This window comes from Arvicola amphibius, chromosome 14, assembly GCF_903992535.2.
Source record: "Arvicola amphibius chromosome 14, mArvAmp1.2, whole genome shotgun sequence".
Taxonomy (NCBI): domain Eukaryota; kingdom Metazoa; phylum Chordata; class Mammalia; order Rodentia; family Cricetidae; genus Arvicola; species Arvicola amphibius.
The window spans coordinates 6,451,294-6,472,081 of NC_052060.1; the positions used below are offsets into that span (position 1 = coordinate 6,451,294).

At 43.1% G+C, this 20,788-nt stretch overlaps 1 protein-coding gene and 1 pseudogene across 5 annotated transcripts in view; one reads left to right on the top strand and one right to left on the bottom strand.

Moving 5' to 3' along the window:
- Setdb1 (SET domain bifurcated histone lysine methyltransferase 1) overlaps positions 1–20,430 on the bottom strand; it is a 34,392-nt gene extending 13,962 nt beyond the window's left edge. For 2 of the 5 annotated variants that reach the window (XM_038310970.2, XM_038310968.2), the window contains exons 1-9: positions 20,293–20,430; positions 19,119–19,387; positions 16,796–16,947; positions 7,268–7,302; positions 5,080–5,179; positions 4,339–4,464; positions 3,997–4,198; positions 3,064–3,137; positions 73–263 (exon numbers count right to left, since the gene is read on the bottom strand). In XM_038310970.2, the coding sequence (XP_038166898.1) occupies positions 73–263; positions 3,064–3,137; positions 3,997–4,198; positions 4,339–4,464; positions 5,080–5,179; positions 7,268–7,302; positions 16,796–16,947; positions 19,119–19,378 (1,140 nt within the window). In that variant the 5' untranslated portion in view covers positions 19,379–19,387; positions 20,293–20,430. Of the gene's footprint in view, positions 1–72; positions 264–3,063; positions 3,138–3,996; positions 4,199–4,338; positions 4,465–5,079; positions 5,180–7,267; positions 7,303–16,795; positions 16,948–19,118; positions 19,388–20,008; positions 20,119–20,292 lie in introns of those variants that run through there. The other 3 variants (XM_038310969.2, XM_038310971.1, XM_038310972.1) reach the window with 3 other exon arrangements.
- Positions 12,637–13,307, top strand: LOC119800767 (annotated as a pseudogene).
- Positions 20,431–20,788: the final 358 nt, after the last annotated feature.

The following is a 20,788-nucleotide window of genomic DNA, read 5'->3' on the forward strand; positions in this document are numbered from 1 at the left end:
CAGCAAATGGCTTTACCCAGTGAACCATTCCTGTGCCATAATCTTAACCTACACCCTTTGGAAGAACATTACCAGAAAGAGGATCTTGACCAGGCTGCCATCCACCTCTTCAACTCGAGACTTCCACCACGTGCCTTCCCACTCCGTCTTAATAAGTTGGCCACTCTTGAGAAGTACCATGGGGCGGTTTGGATAGGCAGTGATATATTCCTCTATGAAGTCTCGGCAGGAGTTGTCTTCTATGTCTTCCCATGTCTTTTTCACTATCCAAAGGAAAAAAGCAGAGTTGAGGGCAGAAACATGTCTTGGAAGGGAAGGACAGCTGTCAAGGAACTATTAGACACTTTTAAAGTTGAGAGAGAAAAAAATGAAATCATAACCTCAAGGGAAACAAAACCAAGGCCATCTTAAATATGGAACCCAATGTGCAAATGTATATACAAATTAAGTAAATACTAAGTAAGTCATACACTGCCTAAGCGATTTGCATAAAACAAATGAACGTTGCACTTTCTGGAGCTTCCCACTGGCTGGATGATGTAAACTACTACGAAATAAACCATCAGTCCTTCCCTCTTTCCTGAGGTTTCAACACATCACTATCTTTGTTTTTTTCAATGTTGGTGATCAAGCCTAGAGCCTTCTAGATGCAAAGGAGGAGCTCTCCACCACTAAAGCTACAGCACACCTTACCATCTCCGTTTTATTCTCCTAAAATCTTACTTCTTTTAAAGATTTGCTATTTTTATTTTAGGTATGAGTGCTTTGCCTGCATGCATTTCTCTGCATCACTATGTGCAGTCCCCAGAAAGGTCAGAAAAGGGCACTGGGTCTCCTGGAACTGGAGTTAGACAGCTGTGCTAGAGCATCAAGTATATTCTTAACTGAGCCATCCTCCAGCCTGACTCAGACACCCAGCACCTACATAGACTAGTGCTGTGGGACAACGGTCTTGTACCCTGTCACTTATATTGTATTAATAAAAGGATGATTGGCCAGTAGCCAGGCAGGAAGTAGAGGTGGGGTGACCAGGCAGGAAGTAGAGGCAGGGCAACAGAACAGGAGAATTCTGGGAAGAGGAAAGAGTCAGTTTGCAGTAGTCATCCAGACACAGAGGAAGCAAGATGAGACTGCCTCGCTGATAAAAGGTACCAAGCCACGTGGCTAACCAGACAAGAATTATGGGCTAATGTAAGTTATAAGAGTTATAAGAAGTCTGAGCTAATAGGCCAACCAGTTTATAATTAATGCGGACCTCTGTATGTTTCTCTGAATAGCTGCAGGACCGGGCGGGAACAGAAACCTCCATCAACAGACTAGGTGCCATAGCACACACCTGCAACCCTAGTACTGCTGGGGGAAGAGCCAAAGAATATGATGGCCTACCTACCCACCAGCCAGTCAGCCAGCTAGCCAGGTTAACCTAGCCAACTGGTCACGAGTTCAGTGGGACATCCTGTCTCAAGACGTAAGGTGAAAAACAATGTAATAAGAAACCCAACATGAACTTCTAGCATGCGTGTGCGCGCACGCGCGCGCACACACACACACACACACACACACACAATACAAACACAAAATATAGCCATAAATGGTGGCATGAACCTATAATCCCAGCATGTGGGAGATGAAGGCAGGAGGATTAGAAGTTCAAGAAAAGCCCTGGCTATACAGGGATTTCAAAGGCAGTTGGACTACAGGAAGACAGAGCTCGGCAGGTAAAGCACTTGCCATGCAAATACAATGATCAGAGTTCAGATTCACAGAATCCATGCAAAAGCTGAGTTGGTGTGGTGATTGCCTATAATCCTAACATTTGGGCAGAAACAGGATATCCTCAAGGCAACCTGCTAGCTGGAACTGGCAAGTTTAGCCAATAACCATGCCTCAATAAATAATAAGCAAAGTAGACAGCAGCTGTGGAAGGCATCCAACGTCAACTTTGGCCTACAGACATGCCCAAACACATGTGAACATGCAAACATAAAGTTTAAACTCAAAAACTTTAAAAAGACTCTGTAACATGCTGATTTCCATGCTGACAGTGATGAGCAGGAATGCATTCTTTTCCTCAGCACCTATGTGAGAAAGCCATGGCGGCCTGGAGCTCCAGCGTTAGGGAGGAGGTACAGGTATATCCTGGGAGCTCTCTGGCCAGCCAGCCTAGCCAAAATGGTTTCTGTTTCAGTGAGAGGTTGTATTTCAAGATAATAAGGGAGAGAGAAACAGAAGACATCAGACGTCTTCACACCTGGCCTCAATGGATGAGTGCACAGGCACTGCACACACACAGAGATTAAAAATAAGTAAGTGTGGAAAGCAGAGGCAAGTGGGTTGCTGTAGGTTCAGGGCTACCTGGTCTATGATAGACAATTCTAGGACAGTCAGGACTACACAGAGAAACCCTGCCTCAAAAAATAAGCAAAATAAAATGTTATAAAGGCGGGGATATAGCACAGTTGGTAATGTGCCTGATTCACAACCATGAAGATCTGAGTTTAACCCCTAAGATATACATAAAAAACATGCCACAGGCGTGTGCACTTGAAATGCCAGTGACAATTCAATTCCTAGCACTCCCATGACAGCTTAGAACCAGTTCTAACTCCAGTCCCAGAGGATTCAAATGCACATAGTCAAATATAAGCAAGCAAAACAAATAAAATAAGACATTAACAAGAAAACCAAAGAAGGAAACAGCACCTTAGGAATAACACCCAAATTTGCCCTCTGGCCTGCGCACATGTGCATGTGTGCACACAGCTTTAACATGAAGCACTATGTAGACAACACTAACAGAAATAATGAAACATGAGAGCAGCCTTCTTTAAACTTAAGTACCTTAGAAATGAAATCAAAGCACATCTATCAGATGCTAATGGAAGCCAGAATCTTCTAGTGCCCACTCTGGTTATAACGGGCTATCTATAAGTTAACCAACAATGCTGTATCTGCAAACAGACTGCAACACCAAAACAAAATTCAGACTTTTCAACTGACCATTTTAAGAAAGACAAAGTAGAGGAGAAAATTAGAGTTGAGGAAGAGTACAGGAACACTTACGTGGTCGACAAATGGGATACAGTTCTGACTGAGTGACATAGGAAGCATAACCATCATCAAAGAAAATCAGAAATCTGCAGGGGAAATGGAAACAAAAAAAGATGTGGGGGTTATAGAATATTTTATAATACTATCTATTCTCTGAATCACAAACCTTCCAGTCTGTTTTTATTTCTACCCATAGATTTTTCCCTTATATCAACCACCTCCCCCTTTTCTGAAATATTTCTTTCTTCTGGGCATGGTGGCACACACTTAATCTCAGCATTCAGGAGGTAGAGGAAAGAGGGTCCTTTTAAGTTCCAGGACACTTTGTCTGTACAGAGAGTTACAGGTCGGCCAGAATTGCATGATACATTTTTTTTCCAATCCCAGCACTCAAGAGACAGTAGCAATAAGCTCGTGAATTTGAGAACAATCTAGGATACATAAGAAGTGTGAAGGCAGTCTGAGCTATGCAGAGATGGCTTTAAAAAAGAGAGAGAGAATGAGAGAGAGAGAAAATGAGAGAGAGAGAGAGAGAGAGAGAGAGAGAGAGAGAGAGAGAGAGAGAGAGAGAGAGAGCGCGAGCCGGGAGGTGGTAGCACACTCCTTTAATCCCAGAATTTGGGAGGCAGAAGCAGGTGGATGTCTGTAAATTCAAGGCCAGCCGGGTCTACAAAAACTAATTCCAGGACAGGCTCCAAATCTACAGAGAAAACCTGTCTCAAAAACAAAAACAAAAACAAACAAACAAAAAACAACCACCATAACAAAACCAAAAAAAGAAAAAGAAAAATGAAAAAAAGAAAATATATGACATGGAAAAAGAGAAAGGGTTTCTGATTACAAAGGATGAGAACACAAAAGCTGGCAGTGAAATCTTGCCCATTGTATGAACAGTGGGGTGCTGTGCTCCCAGGTCCCCTACAATCTACAAACCCGCCCAGGTACCTGAGCTTGTTCTTGACGTTGGGGGTCTCAGCTACAATGCCAGCATAAAGCCAGACCTGATTTCCATCTTTGTATTTGGCCACCACTCGACTGCCCACGAACAGCTTGTCGGCAGGAGGGTGGTAATCGTAGGCGATGTGGTTGCCAGACAGCAGACTCTTTCCTTTGTTGTCAAACTTCACTTTGTATTTCTTTCCTAGCCCTGGGTGGAAGACAAACGACAACAACACAACTCTAAGTCCTGGGTGCAATGCAGGAGAGGAAAGGAAAGGCTTGGGGGAGAATCAGCAATGGAGACCTACAGGAGACCTTCCCTTAGTCCTTCCTCTAGCTCGAACATACCAACAGTCTGGATGGCAATAAGGGTGCCTTTGTGCCATGTCTTGGTCCTCTTCTTGCCCAGAATTCGCATGTTGACTATCAGGTCCCCATCTTTGCTCAGTTCTCCAGACATCTGACCCAAGGTTCCTACGGACACACGGAGTAGTTATAAAGAGTGACGTCATAGGTTAGAGAAAGGGAAGGTCAAGAGTGCAGTATGTGGGGTGGGGATGCAGCTCAGCTGGTGGAGTGCTTACCTGGCATGCACAAAGCCCTGAATTTCAATCTAACTATGACATATACCCAACATAGTATTTCATGCCTAAAATCCCAAGTACTCAGGTAGGGAAGGTAGGAGAATTAGAAGTTTAAGGTCATCCTCAGCAAAATATGAAGCTCAAGTCTAGCCTAGGATACAGAAGACATTATCACAAAGAACGTAGTAAAGGAAAAAAAGGAAACTAAGGTATTCTGCGACCATTAGACACTTTTGCTGAACCCTTGGACAAAGGCAGAAACACAAGACAACTCAATTGTTTACGCTAACAGGAGAAACAGAACATTGAATACAGAACACGCCCACGTTCATACCTAAAGGTATCCTTCAGTATACCCGACCAGCACGTGACACCACAGCCGGCTACTCCTAACTCCTTACTAACAGCAACAGTAACAACAGTTACCAGCCTGAGCCACCACATCAAACAAGCTCAGACCGATTGTGGACACCTCTTATCTAGGTAGCTACTCCTCAACACTAACCTTTGTGCAGATCCTGGGAACTGCTTTTCTTGTTGACAGCATCCATGAACTTTTGGACATCTTGAGCTGATTTTCTTAAGGCAGCCATAGCTTCACGGAGCTGTAGGAAAATAGAAAGGTTCACGGATGCAGTTATCAGGAGTTAAGACACAATGAGAAAGCCAGGGACTTAGTGAGACAGAACATGCCTAACATGTACAGGGACCCCTGGTTTTACATCCCTAGTGCTGCAAATAAATAAATAAAATTAAATTACACAGGAAAAAGAATAATGACTATGAAGACTTGTCTTCAACAATCAAAACAGATTCAATTATATTTGGAGGTGCAGGGAGAGGCAACTTCTCAATTCTTCTGCATTCTTGTAATATCTACATGGGGCTTACTACATCATGGATACATTGAAATTAAACGGACTGTATGCACAGGCCAAAATTATTCTTAGTTTCAAAAGCTACTTCTAATTTTTTTTTTCTTTTTTAAATAGGGTCACCCGAGCCAGGTGGTAATGGCGCACACTTTTAACGCCAGCACTAGGAAGGCAGAAGCAGGCATTTCTGAGTCTAAGTCCAGCCTGATCTATAGATTCAGTTCTAGGACAGCCAGGGATACACTGAGAAAACCTGTGTCAAAATAACAAAACACCAACAAAAAACAGATAAAGACAGGGTCATCTATATTCCAGGCCTGCCAAGAATTTACTAGGTAGCTGAGGATGACTTTGAACTTCTGATCTTCTTGCCTCCATCTCCCAAGTGCTGGGATTATAGGCAGGTACCACAAATCTGATGGTGTAGTACTGGAACTGAACCCAAGGCTTCCTGCATGCTAGGGCAAACACTGTACCAAATGACCAACATTTACAGCCTATGAGTTCATATATATTCTTTTAAACAAGTAACTATGAATTTTTTAAGATAATTTTTAAAAACTTGTTTTAGATTTATTTATGTGTACAAGAGTTTTGCCTGTATTTATGTGTACTACATATATGCTTGCTGAAGTTAGGACATTAGATCCCTTGGAACTGGAGTGATGGATCATGGGAGCTGGGTGGTGGTGGTGCACACCTTTAATTCCAACACTAAAGAGGCAGAGACAGGCGGATTTTTGTGAATTTGCAGCCAGCCTGCTCTACAAGAGCTAGTTCAACAAAAAACAAACAAACAAACAAACAAAAAAAGGGATCATGGGCATGATGAGTAGTGAACCTAGGTCCTTTGCAAGAGCAGTTTTTGTTTGTTTGTTGTTGTTTTTGGTTGAGACTGGGTCTCTCCACGTAGCTCTGGCTGTCCTAGAACCCACTCTGTAGACCAGGTTGGCCTTGAGCTCACAGAGATCCAGCTACTTCTGCCTCCCTAGTGTTGGGATTAAAGGTGTGCGTAACCACTGTCTGGTGCAGTGAGTGTTCTTAGAGTTATGGTTTATTATTGTTATTGCTATTATTATTACTACTACTAGTAAAGTTTTTGAGACAGAGGCTCACTTTTTAAAAAATATTTATTTATTATGTATACAATATTCTGTCTGTGTGTATGCCTGCAGGCCAGAAGAGGGCACGAGACCTCTTTACAGATGGTTGTGAGCCACCATGTGGTTGTCAGGAATTGAACTCAGGACCTTTGGAAGAGCAGGCAATGCTCCTAACCACTGAGCCATCTCTCCAGCCCGAGGCTCACTTTTATATCTCTAACAAGCCTGGAATTTTTTATGTGGATCAGGCTGACCTCAAATCCATGGAGATTCACCTGTCCGCCTCCCTCTGCCGTCCCAGAGCTGAGAGTAAAGGTGTATGGGTTACTATACTCAGAAAAATTTACTGTTTTTAGTTACTATTATTTTGGTTTTTTGAGACAGGGTATTTCTACACAGCAAGTTGGCCTTGAACAGAGATCCACCTGCCACCCCAGTGCTGGATTAAAAGTATGTCCTATTAGGCCTGGCTTTAATTGGGTTTTATGTCTGTTTGTCTCTGTAAGTGAAGGCCACTTGTATACAGGTGCCTATAGAAACCAGAAAAGGGCACTGACTTCCTTGTAGTTAAGGTACAGGCATCTGGAAGCCTCCCAACATGGTGCTGGGACTGAACTCAAGTCCTCTGCAAGAGCAATATGCTCTCTTTAACCACTGAGACATTCCTCCTGGCCAATTTTATGTGTCTTAACTTCCTATAACCAACCCAACTAACCTTCTGGTCTTTTGGAGTTCTGCTCCCAGCATCACCTATGGAAGAAAAGAACTTTAATGAGTATACAGATATAGGTACTAGAATTTTCTTTTTCCTTTTTCTTTTTTTTGGTTTTTCAAGACAAAGTTTCTCTGTAGCTTTGGAGCCTGTCTCAGAACTCGCTCTGTAGACCAGGCTGGCCTCAAATTCACAGAGATCTGTCTGTCTCTGCCTCCTGAGTGCTGGGATTAAAGGTGTGAGCCACCACCACCTGGCAGTACTGGAATTTTCAATGAAGCAAGAACTGAATGAACTCAAATCATAAGTAGAAAAACATTATTGATAAAAGCAATTTAAAAGTCTGGGATGGCTGGGTGGTGGTGGAGAACATTTTTTCTTTCTTTTTTAGTTTTTTGAGAAAGGGTTTTTCTGTAGCTTTGAAGCCTATCCTGAACTTGCTGTGTAGACCAGGCTGGCCTTGAACTCACAGAGATCTACCAGTCTCTGCCTCCTGAGTGCTGGGATTAAAGGCATGTGCCACCGTGCCACCGCTGCTCAGCTGTGGAGAACATCTTTAATCCCAGAAGAGGTAGGTGAAGCTCTATGAGTTCAAGGCCAGGCTGGTTTACAGATGGAGTTCCAGGACAGTCAATGCTACACAGAGGGATCCTGTTTCAATAAAACAAAACAAGTCTGGGGAAGTAGCTCATTGGCAGAGTGCTTGCATAGCATGGGTAAGGCCCTGGGTCCAATCCCCAGCACCAATAAAGAAAACAAAATGTTCTAAATAAATAAATATATGAAGATATTGAAGGAAAGCAGGGCCTGGTGTCAAAACCTATGAACTCAGTTACTTGAGAGACTGAGGAAAGAACATGAGGCTCCTGTGGCTACAAAATAAGAACTAAAACCAGTCTGGGCAATTTAGACCCTGTCTCAAAACAGAAAGAGAGGTAAGGCAGAAAGATGACAGAGTACTTAGGTCAGGCTAGTTTACATGGCGAGTTACACACCAACCAAGAACACACATGAATTAAAAACAAACAAACCAACAAACAAAATACCAAAAGCCTAGGACTAAAGAGCAGACTCTGTTTAAAGGAAACAATTCTCTTCCAGAGGACCAGTCTGGACCATAGCACCACATCAGCAGTCACAACCACTTATCACCACATCTTAGATCTGGTGACCGTTCCTGAGCTGTGTCCGGTTATACTCATATTCATATACTAATATGCACATAGACAGACACATTTTTAACACATAGTTAAAAAGAACAAAAATAAATCTCTAAAAGGCAAAACCCACTTTGAAACCCTCAAACCAACCAAACAAAAAGTATACAGCGGGTGGGGCCACATTTTCTGGTACTATAGATGAGTAGTGAAAGGAGCCTAGAGAGAAAAGCAGTAAGCGCTGCCAATGCTTCCCTCCAGATGAAGTACAGAAATGGGTGGGGGGTCTACAGCACTTAAGGTATTCATCATCTATTTGAATTTTTCCTTTTCTTTTTTTGAGACAGGTTTTGTCTGTGTAGCCCTGGTTGTCCTCAAACTCAGAGATCCACCTGCCTCTGCCTCCCAAGTGCAGGAATTAAAGGTATGCGCCACCATACCCCAGCCAAAAAACCAAATTCTTAATTAAGGTCCAATCCATGTGCATGCAATTCAGTGAATTTTAGTCCATTGATTAGACTGAGACACTATCATGCTGTACTTACTTTCAAAACATTCTCATCAGTCCATAAGGAAACTTCATGCTCATTACCCATCATTCCTTCCCTCCACTTTCCCGGCCCCAGGCAACCAGAAATCTATAGTCTGTCTCCATGGATTTGCCTGTTTTAGACATTTCATATAAATGAGTCATATAACATTTGTGGTCTACACAGGTCCCTCTCTTGTAGAACATGCCAGTACAATTTCATAGCTGAATAACACCTCACTGTAAGCAGATACCTTGTATTCAGGTTACCCATTCCTCAACTCACCTGCTTCTACTTTTTAGCAATCATGAATAATGCTAAAGTAAATATTTGTACATTTTTTTTTTGTTGTTTTTTGAGAGTGAGGCTTCATGCAGCCCAGGCTGCTGCAGGATATTTGTTCATACTGTGTGAAGACGTGTTGCTATGATTGATTTACTAAAGAGCTGAATGGCTAATAGCTAGACAGGAAAGAATAGGCAGAACTTCCAGGGAGGGAGAGGAACTCAGGGTTAGAACTTAGGTGGACAGGAAATGCCACCAAGACATGGAGGGAATCAGACATACAAACTGGAGGACAGGTAAAGAGTCATGTAGCAGAATGCAGATTAATAGAAACCGGTTAATTTAAGTTATAAAAGCTAGTTAGAAACAAGCCTAAGCTAAAGCCCAACTATTCATAATCAGTAAGTTTCTGTGTCATTATTTGGGGACTGGCAAGCCAAAGAAAGTCTAACAAGAGAGTCTGGTATTTAGTACGTAAGTGGAAGCTGCCCATGACCCTACAACCTTTATTGAGTTGCTTCCTGAGTGCTGGTTTTATAGGCACGTAATACAGTTAAAAAGTGGTTTTGATTTACATGTCACCCATGATGAATGATGCTGAGAAATCTTCTCATGTATTCATTACCATTTACAAATCTAGGAAAACCAGATGCTATGGCACACACGTGTAACCTCAGATTTAATAGAAAGGCAGAAAGATCAGGAATTTAAAGTCATGTTTAGCTACAATTTAAGTTCTAGGCCTGCTTGGGTTACAAAAGACCCTGTCTCGAAACAAGCAACCCTCACGACAAATAAAACCAACTTCAAGCCGGACTGTGGTAGCACGCACCTTTAATTCCAACACTCAGGGAGGCAGAGGCAAGTGGATCTACAGAGTGAGTTCTAGGACAGCCAGAGATACACAGAGAAGCCCTGTCTCAAAAAAAAAAAAAACAAAAAATAAATAAATAAAAACAACTCCAAAGAATCCATTAAAAGCCTTTGCCCTTCTCTACTTTTGAGACAGGGTCTCAGTTTGTTGTGCTGGCTGGCCTAGAACTCCTCTCCCTTTTTCCCTCTCTCCCCCTTTTCCCCCCTCTCCCCGTCTCCCTCAAAACAGGGCTTCTCTGTGTAACAGTCCTAGCTGTCCTGGAACTTGCTCTTGTAAACGAGGCTGGCCCCGGACTTAGAAATATCTGCCTGCCTCCCAGGTGCTGGGATTAAAGGCATGCACCACCACCGCCCAGCTAAAGATTTATTTATTTATTCATTTATTTAATGTATATGAGTGCTGTATCTGTATGTACATCTTTATGACAGAAGAGAGCATTAGATCCCACTTTTAGATGGTTATGAGCCACAACCATGTGGTCGATAGGAACTGAACTCAGGAACTCTGGAAAAGCAGCCAGTGCTCTTTTTTTTTTTTTTAATTAGTTAATTTAATTTATTATGCAGCCAGTGCTCTTAACTGCTGAGCCATCTCTGCAGCTAAACTGTCTTCAAACTCAGAGATTCACCTATCTCTGCTTGCCAAGTGCTGAGATATTCAGCTTCCAAAATCTTAAAATTATTTCCTTTGTTATATTATAGTTATTTCTATATTCTAGGCAATAGTAGACTTTTCAAATTTTGTCTCTGCTTTTGAGATGATCTCACTCTGCCACCAAGGCTATCCTGAAACTATGTCGTCCAAGTTGACCTTAACTCATAGTAATCTGTTATGAGATATCTGACTATATTATGTAATGGTATGTTACTGTGATTGGTTTAATAAAAAGCTAAATGCCCAATAACTAGGCAGGAGGTATAGGTGGGACTTGAGGATAGAGAGAGCTCTGAGAAGAAGAAAGGGGAAATTGCCAGCTGGACGCAGAGGAAGCAGGACATGCAGGAGAGGTAAAAGTCACAGACAGTATAAATGAACAGAAATGAGTTAAGTTGTAAGAGCTAGTTAGAAACAAGCCTAAGCTAAGGCAGAGTTTTCATAATTAATAATAAGTCTCCATGTCATTATTTGAGCGGTGGCTGATGGGACAGAGAAAGACTTATTTCAGCAATCCTTCTGCCTGAAGTCTATGAGTCACTGTCTCCAGAAAGAAAAAAACAAAAGCAAGCCCTGTGAGCAACAATTCACTGGTAAATACAGGGAGCCTGGAATTCTCATACCTCAACTGTGTATGTCATGTATGTCAGTCAAGCGTTCTACCACTGAGCAATTCCCATCACTTGTGAGAATGGAAACTGGTCTAACTTCTCTGAAAAACTATGGCAATTTCGCCTAATAAGACAAACATACATTTACTAAAATGCACACAAAACATTGAAACAAAAACATTCACAGCAGCATCATTCATAACATCCCAAACTAGAAAGAGTCCAAATGTAGCACAACTCTACAGCAGTTAATGCAGGAACTGCTAACTGGTCAAAGCAATTAGAATAAGCGACTGTTAAGTGCTCAGCCCTAAATGGGACGGCTATAAGCATCCCCAAGCCCACAAGTCAGGACAACCTTGCAGAAGAGGGGGTGGGATAAGGAGGAATGCTGGGAAAAGTTGTCTTCTGGACTCACAGCAGCTCTGGTGTCACCTACCCAAGTTGTGCACAGATCAAGTCAGTCAACATTCCAGCAAGGATGAGGGAGGGGCACCAGGTCCCACCCCTCCCTGAGGAACTATTGGCAGTTAAAGGCTGCTGGAGGAGGGAGAACAATTTTTCTTCAGGGATGTATATAGCCACTGGTAAGTTGCCCATGATCCAGTAAAGAACCTCATAATCATGCACGTGCAAGCAACTCTAATTAAACTCAGTGGATTAGAAAATAAAAATTAAAAAACAAAACAAAACATGAAAGTTGAAAGAAAGTTGGGAAGATGAAAGACTATACAGAGTATGGGAAACAGTTAAGAGCGGGGAGTGAGGACAGGCTGTGGTTTAATCCCAGCATTTAGGGTGCACAGGCAGCAGGATCTCAGTGAGTTCAAGGCCAGCCTGGTCTACCAACTGAGTTCAAAGAGAAACACTGTCTTGAAAAACAAAACAAAACAAAACACAAAGTCTGGGGGTGACACAAGCCTGTAAACCCAGCACTTGGGTGGCAGAGACAAGTTGGTCTCTGTGAGTTCAAGGCCAGCCTGGTCTACAAAACAAGTTTCAGGACAGCCAGGGCTGTTACACACGGAAATCCTGTCTCGAAAAACCAAAAAAGAAAAGAAAAAAGAAAAAAAAAGAAAGAAAAAATAAAAAAGAAGGGAAAAATGGAATGAATAATGAAAATCTGGCACACATATGTAAATGGAATATTATTCAATTCTAAAGAAGAATAAAATCACAATGTTTTCAGGAAAACGGAGGGATTGGTGATCCAAGACAAAAATGACAATAAACACAACACACCAACCCGCATATAGATAGGATGAGAGTTCATGCATCTGTCAGGTTATGCATGCCCACTGGGATTGCACATGCACAGCATATGCACATGGATGATGCTGCAGCCTATGGCACTGGCCTGCTGCTGGCATGCAGGTTTCCCAATAGGTTTGTCATGGACAAGATCTATGAAGGCCAAGTGGAGGGAATTATAGATGAATACAATATGAAAAGCATTGATGGTTAGTTAGCCTGTTGCCTTTACTTGCTATCTGGGTACAAGTCTTGCCCCAAGTACAACTGGCAATAAAGTTTTTGGGTCCCTGAAGGGAGCTGTGAATAGATGCTTGTCTACTCCTCACTGTACCAAACAATTTCCTAAGTATGATTTGAAGCAAGTTCAATGCAGAAGTACATGAGCAGACAGCATGGTCAGAATGTTACACACTACAGGCATCACCTAGTGAAGACAAAGATGCTCATAAGAAACAGGCCTCTCAGTTCATAAAGAACTGCATTCCAGTCATGATGGAGGAGAGCTGTAAGAAAGCTCATGCTGGTACCCGAGAGAATCCAGCCTATGAGAAGAAGCCCACGAGAGAAGTTAAGAAGAGGTGGAACTGTCCCAAAATGTCTGTTGCCCAGAGGAAAGACTGAGCTGTTCAAAAGAGGGCAAGTTTCCTTAGAGCTCAGGAACAGGCTGTTGAAAGCTAAAGCAATTGTCTATGAAGATTTCTTTTCATAAGACAATAAAGTTACTGACTAAGCAGGAAAGAAGCCAACAAATGAATAATGAAAATCTGGTATATATGTAAATGGAATATTATTCAACTCTAAAGAAAAATGAAAGCACAACACTTTCAAGAAGATGGACAGACTTAAAATGGGTATCAAGTGAGGACACTAATCTCAGAAAGGAAAACATTTCTTCTACATATTTGGATTTTTGCCTATAATGTATCCACATGCATATGTAAACAAATGTACATACAGGAGGTACAACTAACATGTAGAAAGAAGAACAGAAAAGGTTAACACTGGGTGATGAGGAAGAATGGAATGCAGGTAAACGACACAGAAAAGGGCATAAGGCTAGCCTTTTCTTTTCTTTTTGAGACAGGGTTTCTCAGCGCAACTGACTGTCCTGGAACTTACTTTGTAGACCAGGCTTGCCTGGAACTCAGAGATCCGCCTGCCTCTGCCACCTGCCTCTAAAGTGTTGGGATTAAAGGCGTGCATGACCACAAATGGCTAAAGCTAACTTTTTCTACTTTGAACTTTGCCACAGATTTTTTGGGTTTTGTTTTGTGTGTGTATGTGGTCTTAAGTGGACAAAAGTACAACTGAGAATGTGAGTGTGTGTGTGTGTATGTGTGTGTGTGTGTGTGGTCTTAAATATATAAAAGAGTAATTAAAGCCAGGTATGGCACACATGTCTTTAACCCCAGCACTCAGGAAAAAGAGGTAGGCAAATTTCTAAGTTTGAGGCCAGTCTTGTCTACATACTGATTTCTATGCCAGCCAGGGCTACAAGTGATATCCTGTCTCAAAAGAAAGTCATTGACAGTCAAAGTGCAAAATCCAAAATGAAGCTCCACAGCTTCAGAATAGCTAGCTGTTCTACTGTACAGAAGTTCACATACAGACTTTTGGTCTGGGCTGTGTTGATCTAGCTGCAGAATGATTTTTATTTGCATGTTCTTTACAATAAAGTGACTTTTATTTTTTAAAATTAAGTGACAGGCCAGGCGGTGGTACGCACACCTTTAATCCCAGCACTCGGGAGGCAGAGGCAGGCGGATCTCTGTGAGTTCGAGGCCAGCCTGGTCTATAAGAGCTAGTTCCAGGACAGGCTCCAAAGCTACAGAGAAACCCTGTCTCACCCCCCCCCCCATTAAGTGACAGTATACACATTGCATGACTGTAGTTATACGTATCTATAAGTGACAAAAGTATAGAGAAGGCATGATCAGTGGTTGTTAGGGGTGACCATGGAAATTTAGTAAAAAGAATATTTTGAAGTGATACAAATTTTCTAAACTGGGGGCTGGAGAGATGGCTCAGCGGTTAAGAGCATTGTCTGCTCTTCCAAAGGTCCTGAGTTCAACTCCCAGCAACCACATGGTGGCTCACAGCCATCTGTAATGGGGTCTGGTGCCTTCTTCTGGCCTGCAGGCATACACACAGACAGAATATTGTACACATAATAAATAAATATTTTAAAAAAAATTTTAACCTTGGATTACTATATAAATGTACTAAAACTCAAATCACATAGTTAATATGTCTATGTTTTATGCTATGTGAATAATACCTTAATGAAATCCCACATAACAGAAATCCCAGCAAGCAGGAGGCAAAGGGAGGTGTTTCACTTTGAGTTTGAGGACAGTCTGGTCTATATAGCAAGTTCTAAGACAGTCAGGACTACATAGTGAGACTGTCTCAAAAAAACAAAGCATGAGAGGATGGCTCAGCAATTGGGAGAACTGCCTGCTCTTCCGGAGGACATGGTTCCAAGTCTCAGCTCCTGCAAGGAAGCTTACAACCAAACAAGACTCCAGTTTCAGGAGATCCTATGTCCTTTTCTGGCCTCTGTGAATACTGAGCAAACACACAGTAGACATGGTAGACATACATACCTGTAGGCAAAATATCCATACAAGAAGAAAAAAACCTACCACACTTAATAGAAAAATAAAAACAACCCCTCCAAAACCCCACAACAACTAAGAAACAAACAAACAAACAAAAAACCAATTGCTATGGAGTCCAAATAAATGCTAAATTTGCTTATTGAGGTGAGTCATAAGCCACACATAAACTTGGTGTGTTAGCCATGTCTGTAACCATAGCACTTAGAAAGCAGAAGTACTGCTACACGGCTGAGGCTAGTATGCTCTATATGGTGAGCTCCACACCAGCCAGATACAGTAAAATCTTAGCTCAAAATAATAGTAGACAGATGGCTCAATGGATCACGTGCTTACAATACAAGTCCCAAGTCCTGAAGTTTGGATCCTCAGATCCCAAACCTGCAATCCTAGTACTCACAAAACAGAGATACATTGTAAGCCGGCTATCTATACATGCTACAAATGGCAAGCTCCAGGTTCAGTGAGACCTTGCGTCCATTATAAAGTGAAGGAAGAAAGCTGTAGACCTCTGAAGTCTCATGCTTGAACATCTGCATACGTACATGTACCCACACACCCAAACATGCCCATGTGTACATATACTGTGACCATTAATGGGAAACTGACAAAATTTGTAAAAAGTGAACAGGGAATTATTTTGACTGTGTAGCGGTGGAAGATCCCCCCCACTGCGGGTGGTCCCTAGACTTCATAAAGAGAGAGAGAGAGTTAGCTAGCTTAAGCAGCAGCATGAGGCATCCTCTTTATCTCCAGACTTCAAATACAATGAGACCAGAGGCTTCAGGCTCCTGCCACTGTAAATCCCCCACCATGATGGGCCATGATCTGGAAATAATCATCAGAATAAGCTCTCTTTCCCTTCAATTAATTTTGTCAAAATATTTTATCATAGGAACTGAAAAAGAAATTAAGACACAGGTAAACCACACACAAACACATGGGGGGGGGCAGAAAATATACCTTATCTGAAATTGGAAAAGGAAGCAATCAGGATATAGCACACAGGGAATATTTATGGTGCTAATAATACTTGCTTTTTCTATAGTAAATGTGCCAGGTAATGTAGTGTATGGAGCTGCTGACAATATGGTTCCTTATTTTCTACTGCTCATTTTCTCATATTTCAGCTTTTATTCTAAGAACTCTCTCTCTCTCTCTCTCTCTCCTCTCTCTCTCTCTCTCTCTCTCTCCTCTCTCTTTCTTGGTCTTTTTGAGAAAGGCTCTCACTGTTTAGCTCTGTGGTTATGGAACTGACATCTGCCTGCCTCTGCCTCCTGAGTGCTGGGACTAAAGTGTATACCACCATGCCTGGTCCATTCTAAGAAGTATTTCCTCCCTCCCTCCCTTCTTTCTTTCTTTTGGCTTTTTTCAAGACAGGATTTCTCTGTGTAGCTCTGGCTGTCCTGGAACTCACTCTGTGGACCAGGATGATCTCAAGCTCACAGAGGTCTGCCTGCCTCTGCCTCCCAAGTATTGGTATTAAAGGTATGTGCCACCATCGCCCAGCTTTCTAAGAATTTTTCTAACTAAAGTTTCATCATTTACCTGAATCAATACTGAGGACATCATCATCTTCATCAGGGATCTCAATTATTTCTGTAGGCTGGGAAGATTCATCCTCGGAGCTACTGTCATGATACTGCAGTCCCAGCTTAGAGTAGAAATCCTTCACCAGAGACTCACAGTTAATCACTGCCCTAATATTGGAACACATTAGAGAAGATCAAAGCCAGTGGAGAAAGTAAGGTTTTGGAGCATTAGCATTCATACACATTTATGCAATGTCAAGCCTAGAAGCTCACACCTATGATCCTGGTACTTAGAAGCCTCAAGTACTAGAATTGCCTAAGTTTGAGGTCGGCGTAAGACAATAACACAGTGAGTTCTGGGCCAGCAAGGCCTACAGAGTGAGAAACCTTTAAAAACAGCAACAACACAGTACCAAGAGTATAGACTGTTTGCCATACATGTTCCAAAGTATCTATTTAAAATGCTTTTTCCATAATGTTTCTTGTTTCCAAGCAATTATTACATGAAATAATTAGTTTGTTAGAGTCATATCTTTCTACCTGCTGGAAGTCAGAAGACCCAGCACTAATTATTTATGTGGATTTGGGAACTAAGAATAAGGTTTTAGGGGCTGGAGAGATGGCTCAGTGGTTAAGAGTACTGATCGCTCTTCCAGAGGACCTGGATTCAATTCCTAGCACACACATGGCAGCTAACAACTGTCCGTAACTCCAAGATCTGACACCCTCACACAGAGATACATGCAGGCAAAATACCAATGTATGTAAAATAAATTATTAAAAAAAAAGAAAAAGAATAAGGTTTTAAATAGTGGCATAATTTCACCAGGCAGGAAGGCACACACCTTCACCTTTAATCTCAGGGGCAATTGGCAAGTGGAACTCTGTGAATTCCAGGCCAGCCTGGTCTATAAAGTGAGTTCCAAAGCAGCTAGAGCTATGTAAAGAGACTCTGTATCAAGAAAAAGCAAACAAGCTGAGCAGTGGTGGTGCACGCCTTTACTCTTAACACTCAGGAGGCAGAGGCAGGAGGATCTCTATGAGTGATCCTCTGCTGAGGTCTGTCTGGACTACAGAGAGAGTTACAGACAACCAAGAGAAACTTTGTCTCAAAAAAAAAAAAAAAAAAAAAAAAAAAAAAAAAAAAAAAAAAAAAAAAAAAAAAAAAAAGGAAAGAAAACAAACAAACAAATACTGGCACCAGTTTCAACTAGTCCCTAGACAAAGTTCTCCCCAAGTGTAATACTAACACTATCTACTTGGTGATCCGAAACAGATATTCTGGAGGAATTACGAATTTATTAATGTTTCTCAGTTAAAGACGGCAAGCTGAGAGGTTGAGGACGTAGCTCAGCTGGCAGAATGATTGCCGAGCCCTTGGTGCTATTCCAATACAACATAAGCAGGGCAAGCTGGCCCACACCTACATCCCAGCACTCAGGATGTAAAAGGATGATCAGGAAGGTCAACATCTGCTCAGCCACCAGCAAATTCAAGGCCACACACTGGTATTGGTGAGACCCTGACAAACCAACCACAAAAAGCTGGGTACTTTAATTGCAGCATTTGGGAAGCAGGGGTAGACAAATTTCTGCAAGTTTGAGGCCAGCTAAGTCGAGATATTGAGATCTTGTCTCACAAGGAAAAGAAAAACAGAGTTGGGTAGTGGTGGTGCATGCCTTTAGTCCCAGCACTTGGGAGGCACAGACAGGAAGATCTCTGTGAGTTTGAAGCCAGCATGGTCTACAAAGTGAGTTCCAGAACAGCCAGGACTGTTATACAGAGAAAACCTGTATCTAAACACCCCCGCTCCCCCCAAAAAAGAAAAACAGAAAACAGCAAGTCCACAATCCTTACTTCCTGGTGATCTTACTAAGGAAACAAAGTTTAACAGAGAAGGAAGACAAAAGAATTCAAAAGCTTTTAACTTGCCTATTGCTGACCACGAACCAGCTACCAACTACACAGGGGAAAAGTACATGCTGCCATGCTGCACTATAAACCCTGAAGAAGTGTGAAAAACCACCCTAACAAGCCTGCAGATGCACATTGGCAACCACAATCCCAGAAAACTTAGACAACAATGCAGACACTAAGAGAGACTTACACAGATCTAATCTACATGGGAAGTAGAAAGTAGAAAAAGACAAGATTTCCAGAGTAAATTGGGAGTATGGGGACTTTGGGATGGGGGATTGGAGGGGGGAGAGGAGAGGCAGGGAGGGGAGCAGAGAAAAAAATGTAGAGCTCAATAAATATCAATAAAAAATGTATAAAAAGCATAAAAACAAAAGTAATGAAAAAAATGCGCATTGGCTTCTGCTTCCGCGAATCCTTACCTGGACACATCATCATATACCTGGTCAACATAAGCCACCTCAGACTCCTTCTGCAGCACCAACGTCTCCAGCTCTGCGAGCTGCTTCTTGCGCTGCTGTATACAGTCCATCTTCTCCAGTTCTTCATCAATTAAATGACGAAGTTCCTCCATAGAGATACCCAGCTCCTCAACCACTGCCTGCTGCAGTTCAGCAATGTCATCAGAGTCAGCTGCAGCTGTTGCTGCATCCAAGCTAATGCACCCAGGGAGGGAGGACATGGTTTTGCCCTGTGGGGAACAAGAAATGAGAATGACTCTCACCTCAACTCACAATTTCAGTCTCAGAAGAAAACGCAGTCTATCCTGCAACCTCTTAGTCACACAGTCTGTTCTCTCTCCTCCTCCTCCTGAATGTGACCCGGAGATTTTTCTGGGGAAACTCACCTGCTCATATAGAATAACGGGCCTAAATAAGATCTAATGATAGCTTAGGGAGAGGTTAGAGAACACCAATATGCAACAGGGAGCTACCAAAATAATGTTTCAGGAAACTGAAGAGAGTTTACCTACATAGGTATTTCTGTATTTTTATGAGACAACGTGTTCTTTAACTAGGAAGATGACCCTATCTGTCTTGACACTGCGTCTAACCTAAGTGCCTCGGCCACCTGCAGACAGCGGGTCGTAATTAACTAATTCCATCTTGGGTTCTTTTACTCCTCTCTCTCACGTTACTTGGCTTCCCTGTGGAAAGTAGCTCCTACGACCAGGCAGGGGGATGGCTGCGTTGGGGAAGGGGTTCTCAGCGGCACCAGGCCCCGAATTCCATGCCCAGCAGAAAGCAAAGGAAGACAGACAAGGTCTCCCTGCGCGAACAGAGCAAAGCCTGCAGCGAAGGTGACCACTCACACCCACGCTCCAGGAACCGCGCGCACGGGGCTCGGCGGCCGGGGCGGCGACGGGATCGTAGCGGCAGCAGCAGCGGCGGCGGCCCCGGTGCAGCGGCAGCAGCAGCGGCGGCGGCTCCGGTGCAGCGGCGGCGGCCCGGGTGCAGCGCCCGCAGCCCCGGCCTCACACCCGCCGCCCGCTCGGCCCCGCCCCCGGCCTTCTCCGCCCTCCGCCGAGTCTCCTCACGCAGCCCGGGCCCGCCTCAGCCTCCCTCAGTCCGTCCTCCCCACAACGCCGCTCCTCACCACAGGGCTGCGTCTCTCCACACGGACCCCAGATTTCGACGCCAGGGCTCGGCTTCGCCGACGAACACAAAAACCGCTGCGAGCGACAGCGGGGGTGGGGAGACAGCGTGAGGGAGACAAGGTTTTGGGAAAACTAAAGGAAAGCCCGGAAGCAATGTCGAGCGCACTTCCGGCTACGGTAGGCCGAAGGGGTCAAATTTCACAGCCTAGCGTCGCGGGATCGGAGCTGCGGGAATAAGACTACGCCTGTGTCCAGCAGTGCATCTCTGGAGCAGGAACTGCTTAAGCCCAGCGGGCTTTGTCGAGAATGTTTACTGAAGCTCCTCCCCAACTAGCGGCCAAAAATACTTTGTTTTGAAGATATTTTTTAAGTTATAAAACTGTCATTTATAGCAAAATTAATGCATGTTCACTTCAGAAAGATCCATTTCGGGAGGCAGAGGCAGGCGGATCTCTGTGAGTTCGAGACCAGCCTGGTCTACAAGAGCTAGTTCCA